Below are 6,967 nucleotides of genomic sequence, written 5' to 3'. Positions count from 1 at the left end.
GAGTGAAGAGGCCTGAATACAGAAGGGCCTAGAAAGAGCACCACTGTAACCAGAGGGGCCTGGAGGGGAGCGGGTCTGATTAGGGGAAGGGGTGGAGCACGGTGTCTGCCCTGTATGATGCTGAGATTGTGGCCCCGACACCCAAGACACAGGCACAGACTCGGTCTTCATGTGGGTGTCCAGCCATCACCCCTTGGGAACAAACAGGCTGTCCTTATATCAAAGAATAATACACGGTTTTCAACATTCAATCTCTTAAGCATTTATTAGATCTGCTGGCTTCCGTGGACAGAGAACTCACAAACTCAGCGTCCCAGCCCTTGGGGGCTCACAGCCCCGTCGTCTCCTGAGCAGAGTGAGAGGCAGCTCAGTACTTGTCGGGCAGGCCAGGAGGTCGGAAGTAATTGGGGTCTTTGCCGCTCCGGCCCCATCTATTGGCAAACTGGTCGGCCTCCGAGTCCTCCCGTCCGTGGCCACTGTCTCCATGCTTAAAAAGGTCTGTGATTCTCTGACTATTCTCCCTGGCATCGCTGGAATGGAGGAGGGCAGGTAGGGGATTACTCCAGGGCTGACGAGCAACAGCCCACCCTCCCCATCTCTCCTCTTTCCAAGGAATCGAGGACTCTGACAGGAGCTAGGAAAGAGGGAATGAAGCCTGAGGCTGCCCGGGCTCAGCCCACCTCAGCCCTGCGGGTCCCCTTATGCTGGGTGAACAGCACCCATGGGGGAGGCTTGGGAATCGTCTGTCCCACCAGCCTTGCTCTGCTCTTCAGCCACTCAGACCCCACACAGGACACAGAGGGTGAGGGTGGATAAGAGGAGGAGAGGCCACAGCCCTACAGGAAGTTCTCCAGGGCTTGGCCCCTCCTGGCTGTCCGAGGCTCTCACACCCATCCCTGCATCCTCAGGGCCCCTGGTACCTGATCACTTCAGCAGCCCAGACGCCCCCAGGTCCCCTTTTGGCAGCGTCATAGTTGCCCCGGGCGTGAAAGTACTTGTCTGCATCTTTGTACCTGGCTTCTTTCATGTCAGAGTAGGCTCGCCACATGTCTTTAGCCCCTGGGAGGAAAGCACATAGAGAAAGGATTATCAGGTGGACAGAAAACTGTGACACACCTTAGGGAAGAATCAAGGAATGAAAAATCTTCCACTGACTCAGTTTCATCCTGTGGCTATAGCACCGTGAGTGCCATAGATTGAGCAGAGCATTCTTGTGTCTAGTTTCCTGCTCCTGGTAACTCCAATGAGAGTCGTTATGGGGGGAGGGGCACAGCTGCGTTGGACCTGGTTGTCGGGCCCCTACGATGCTGTCTCTGGACTGCATCTCACTTAGGGCTCTATGTGATACGTTTAAGGAGAGAAGGGAGCTATCTTTATAGGGCAGGATTCCTCAGCTTCATACTATTGACATTTTAAGCCAGATAATTCTTTGCTGTTCAGGGCTGTCCTGGGTATTGTAACACGTTTAACAGCATCCCTCACTTTTACCCACTAACGGGCAACCTATTCCCCAAGTGGGACAACCAAAAGTGTTTCCAAACATTGCCCGATATCTCCAGGACACAAAATTGCCCTTGGCCCCGAACCACTGTTATAAAAGGAAGCCGCATAGGATGAGATCCAGGGGATTTGGGTGAGTGAGGAGGTGACATGGAGGACAGATTCTGAGAAAGGGGCAGACATGCAGCACCTCTGCCCTGACGCCTAAGAAATGTATTCCTGCTGCGCGAATGCGCTCAATGTGACTTGATTCCCCTGCCTGTTAGGCACGTGAATGGCATCCTGAGGACTTTCTAGTGGACGGTATTGTTGATGTGGGCTGCCTGAGGAAGCAAGCCCTCGAGCAGTGGGTCTTGCCTCAGCCTGGTTACACCTTCCAACCAGCTGGGGAGGTACTGAAAGTCCCCTGAGACCTACCTCACAGCCCAGGCCAGTTACCTCACACTCTCTGGGGTGGGTCTCAGGCATCAATAGTTTTCACTGCTCCCCAGGTGAATCCAACATGCAGCTGAGATTGATAAGCCCCCAGCTTGAGGGAGTGGCACTGGGACAAGTCTGCCCAGCAAGAGCTGTGGCCTCGTGCACAGCTGGGTTCAAACTTCTGTCCTGCCACCTGCTGACTGGCACTTAGTCCCTGGGCAGCAGACTCGGCTGCTCTCAGCCTCGGTTTTCTCCCCTTCAGATGGGGGGAGATGCCTCCCTCACGGAGGTATTCTGCAGGTAAGTAGGTGACCACCTGTCCCAGCCTAACCAGAACTGCACCTGTTTTCCTGGAACTGCCCCAGTTAGCGTTGAAAGTGTCCTGGAAATGTCCTCAGACCTGGGCAAAGCAGGAGAGTTGGTCACCCTGAAGTGCATATAAGGGCCGAGTTCCTACCGGAAGCTTGAGATATGTTATTAGGTTCCCCACCCCGGTCGCACACGGGTTTTTTTGTCAGTTAAAAGGCTATAAAAGGGTAGGAAACAGACTGAACCAGGGACAGTGTCACTGAGTATAGGAAGCAGGAGCAAGAGCTAAGCTGAAGGTCCCTGAATTATCCAATTAGGAAATGGAAGGTAAGAAGGAAGAGAAGAAGAAGAGAGGAAGGAAGGAAGGAAGAGGGAAAGGGAGGGAGGAAGGGAGAAATGAGTGGAGGGAGAGAAGAAGAGAGGAGAAATAGATGGATAGTTTTCATCCTCCTTCATGCAATTGGTCTGAGGGAAATGCTGTACCATTTCAAGATTTATTTTATGTCTTCCATTCAAACTTCCATTTCAGCTGGGAATGATGACTGTTCTTTCTCTAGTGACTGATCGACATAAATCCTGTGGTTTTCAATCTGTCTGAAAAAAAGCTCCCCAAACACCTGGCACATTCTACCACATAGGGCAGCACCGCCTAAGACAGTAGCTCCAACCCTTAAGAGCGCTCATGGTGAATCCCAGAGGCCCATGGGTGTCATCCCCCCTCCACCAGCCTTACCTTCATAAGCCTCGCCAAGGAAGGAAAACCATCGGCTGTGGACTCCCAGCACCAAGGAGCAGAGAATGAGGCCTGTGAAAAGCTTCATTGTGCTGAAATGAAAGGAGAGGGTCAGGGAGACACGGACAAGCCTTGTACACCCACTTGGGGATTTGTATGTCGAGGAGAGCCCGGCTGTTCTTTCCACTTGTTCTCATTAGACTCTCAGTGGTCCACCTAGGCAATATTGCAGTAGGACCTCACTCGGAGCCACTAGCCCTCAGCTCTGAACCCACCAACCCTGAACCCAAGCCTGTCTAAGAGGTCACCAAGGTGTCTATGGTGGAAGAAGAGAGCAGCTGGGACGTAGCTGTGTCTTGCTAAAGCAGCCTGTAATTAATCAAAAAGCATTTCCCATGCGCCACGCTGCCAGCACTGACCTCATTCAGCACAAATACAAAAGAGAAGATTTAAAGTAAGTGTTTTCAAAGAAATCACTCCTTGGAGAACTTTCTCACCTGAACCCGGTGGAGCAGACCTGCTGGGGACAGGTGGCTGCATTTATACTGAGCCATCCCTGCTGGGGTCATTGGGTGAGAAGGAAAGCTGGACTGGTGCCTGGGGGAGAGTCCCTGCAGGTCATTTCTCCTACAAAACTGCAAAGGGTAACTTACTGGAGACCAGTGGCTGTCCTCATCCACAGGTCATATTCCGCATTGTGCAACCCTGAGAAAACAGCAAGGCCTGTTCTGCCTGGTGGCCACTGTCAGGGGTGGAGGGGCTGAGGCCTGGGCCACCTGGGCTGTGGAGAAGAGGGTGTGGAGCTCCAGGAAGGAGGCCCCCAGGCTGCTGGCTGGTGTGTGGTTAGAGGATACTCCTCCAGCCTGGACCTTGCTTTCCTGGTCGTTTCCTCAGGAAGGTCCCTTCTGGACCAGACAGCCGATGTGTCAGAAATAAAATCCTTTGAACTCACGTGTAAAGCCCTCGAGCTTCAAAACTGACAGGCCACCCCACCGAATGTCGTGGGTGCCCCGAGCACTTTCCACCACTCTGTGTACCTGTGCTGAGCTCTCCGCTCCAGGGCAGAGAAAGCCCTCTCAGCCTCTCAACCATGCCTTTCATATGGGTCAGCACCTATCATGACAACAAAAAAGGGAGGTATTATAAAATAATGAGAGGCTTTTTGACTTGATAAAGGTTAAATACCAATAATCTATAGCAGCAGTTCTCACAGTGTGTTCTAGGGAAACCAGAGGGTCTCTTAAGACCCTTTCAGGGGAGTCTGTGGGATCAAAACTATTTTCACAGTAGCACTAAGAAATTCTTTTCCTTTTTCATTCCCATTTTTTTCATGAGTGTACTGGGTATGAAATGTTCATTGATATGGTTTGAGATTTCTACATTGCAACTGACCTTTAAGAAACTACCACTTGTCAAGTTTTGGTATCATATCAAAGAATTGCCTGAATTATCATAAAATGCTATTAAAATGCTCTCCTGTTTTCTACCTATATGTTATATCTGTGTGATGTTGAATTTTTTTGTATACTTCAACCCAAATAATGTATTGTGACAGATTGAGTGCAGGATCAGACATGAGAATCCAGCTATCTTCTATTAAGCTAGATATTTAAAACTTTTCAAAAATGTAAAGCTACTATTTTTCTTATTAATCTTTTTGTTTTGGAAAAAGATTATTTTCATTAAAATATATTATTTATGTTAACATAATGGATTTATTATTGTGTTTTTATTTATTCATTTATTTATTTGACCATTTTTTAGATACTCTGCAAAGGGTTTTTCATAAATTAACTCAGTCCTCATAAAACTTCATAACAGTAGAATATATTATTGTGTTTTTAAATGCTCAAACATTTTTTCTTTCCAGTGTGTTAAATCCTGATAGAGTCAGGATAAATTAAATTTCTTTGAGGTCCTCAATAATTTTTCAGAGTATAATGGGACCCTGAGACACAAAAGCTTGAGAATCATTGCTCTACAGCAAATCTTATGTGTAAAGAAGACACTTTAGGTGCATTCTCAAGAAGGCCAAGAAGGAGACATGGGTGTCCTCTTCTGATCACCTCAGTTTCACATTCTCCTGGAGGACCTGCCCGTTGCTAAGACAAGAAACATGAGGAGGATAAGAAATGGAAGAGAAGAAATGAAACTATCATTATTTCTAAGTGATGCAAGCTTTTATGAAGAGAGCCCATCAGAATCAAATGGCACACTAATGAAGCCATTAAGAGAATTCAGTGAGATTGCCATGTTTCACATAAAAATTCAATTGTGTTTCTCTACACCAATTCTTTTTTTGTCGTGTTTTTGGCTGCGTTGGGTCTTCGTTGCTGCCCGCGGGCTTTCTCTAGTTGCAGCGAACGGGGGATGCTCTTCAACGCGGTGCACAGGCTTCTCACTGCGGTGGCTTCTCTTGTTGCGGAGCACAGGCTCTAGGTGTGCAGGCTTCAGTAGCTGTGGCTTGCGGGCTCAGTAGTTTTAGCTCGAGGGCTCTAGAGCACAGGCTCAGTAGTTGTGGCACACGGGCTTAGCTGCTCCACAGCATGTGGGATCTTCCCGGACCAGGGCTCAAACCCGTGTCTCCTGCATTGGCAGGCGGATTACTGACCACTGCGCCACCAGGGAAGTCCCAACACCAATCCTTAACAGTTAAAAAAATACAATACAAAATAGTACCAAAAACATTAACTATCTAGGGAAAACTTTAAAAATACACAAATATTTACAGAGAAAACTTAAGTTTGTTAAAGGATAAAAAGTGGGGGATGTATGTCATGTTCATGGAGAGGATGTTTTGACTTAGTAAAGATATCAGTTCTCCTTGGATTAATTTATAAATTCAGTGCAATGCTAATCAAAATTCCCCGTGGAATTCCTTTAGGGACACAACAGATTTATTTTCTATAGATGAATAAAAGTCCATGAATAAGTAAATTAAAAAAAATAAGGACCAAGAGGAGACATGCGCTAGTCTCTAACATGCGTGATCTTGGGATTTATCCCAAGGGGGGAGACAACTGTGACTGCTGTCTCTGTCTTTGGGCCAGAGGGCATCCCCAGGGACCAAGAGAACTGAGAGATGTTTGCAGCACCAGTTATGTCCAGAATAGGCACCAGAGAAGTAGAGCCACACAGCTTTGAAGATCGTCCTTAACCCAGATGTGCATGAAACAATTTCACATCAAGCAATGGGTACCCATGGAGAAGTGTGTGTACCATCCTCCGTCTCACCATCCTACAGGCAATGTTAAAATGGTGTTGGACTGCACCCGGGAACGGTTCATGAGAGATGTGGCAGAGATGGTGAGGACCCAGTGGGCGCCCGATCTCATCCTCCCTGCACAGGCACAAGTAGTGCAGCCAGTGCTCTGTGGCATCAAGGTGACCGGATTGTTCCTTGAGGTGTGGTGCAGACTGGGGAAAGAAGAGTGTGAACAGTGGATGGAACACACTGGGGATGTAGGAATGGAAGCTTCCGTGGGATGGATGCAGGCCGGTGGCGGAGGATAGAGAGAGTGCACTTTTTGGGTTGTGATTGTGGAGTGGCAGGCTGGGGACAAAAATGTGTAAAAGCCGAGAAGAGGAGGCACTTGCACTTTGACTGACAAGAACTCTAGAACATAGTTGAACCTGCCGTTGAGGAGTTCACTAGGTCCTTGACCATTCTGCAGAGGAGGAAGAGTGGACCGCTGGGTGTGGATTGAGACCGGAGACATTTAGGTAGAAGAGTAGAGATTACAGGGATTTACAACAAGATAAAGCAAGCCAGGCAAGGATCCCACATCCACTGACAAGAGCTTCATACAGCCTGGCTCATCTGACAGCAGCGAGATGCCCGAGCCACTCCAAGGATGCCTCAGAAGTTGTGTTAAACATGTTTTTCCATTCTGTATCTGTGTTTTTGATGCTTTCACATCCTGGGGCCTCCCTGCCCCTGGAGGGACTGCTTCTCCCAGAGGCAGCCAATTCTTACAGATTAGTAAACTAACCTGTGATAGTAAA

General features: G+C 48.4%; 1 protein-coding gene across 1 annotated transcript; it reads right to left on the bottom strand.

Moving 5' to 3' along the window:
• Window positions 1-254: 254 nt before the first annotated feature.
• Window positions 255-3,493, bottom strand: LOC137230383 (serum amyloid A-2 protein-like). Its single transcript, XM_067749685.1, has 4 exons — window positions 3,382-3,493; window positions 2,963-3,054; window positions 921-1,059; window positions 255-530 (listed from the first exon to the last, which is right to left on the bottom strand). Exons 1-4 carry the CDS (start codon window positions 3,384-3,386, stop codon window positions 368-370), a joined length of 399 nt encoding a protein of 132 aa, XP_067605786.1. The 5' UTR covers window positions 3,387-3,493; the 3' UTR covers window positions 255-367.
• Between the last annotated feature and the right edge of the window lie 3,474 nt (window positions 3,494-6,967).

The sequence above is a fragment of the Pseudorca crassidens genome, chromosome 9, assembly GCF_039906515.1.
Source record: "Pseudorca crassidens isolate mPseCra1 chromosome 9, mPseCra1.hap1, whole genome shotgun sequence".
NCBI classification, from domain to species: domain Eukaryota; kingdom Metazoa; phylum Chordata; class Mammalia; order Artiodactyla; family Delphinidae; genus Pseudorca; species Pseudorca crassidens.
This window is presented reverse-complemented; position numbering and strand designations above follow the sequence as displayed.

Excerpts from the sequence above, each read along its gene's own strand:
- LOC137230383 (XM_067749685.1), bottom strand. Across the intron at positions 1,060-2,962 it reads CCTTGGCGAGGCTTATGAAG|GGGCTAAAGACATGTGGCGA; the intron begins GTAAGGCTGGTG and ends CTTTCCTCCCAG. Across the intron at positions 531-920 it reads TGGGCTGCTGAAGTGATCAG|CGATGCCAGGGAGAATAGTC; the intron begins GTACCAGGGGCC and ends CCTCCATTCCAG.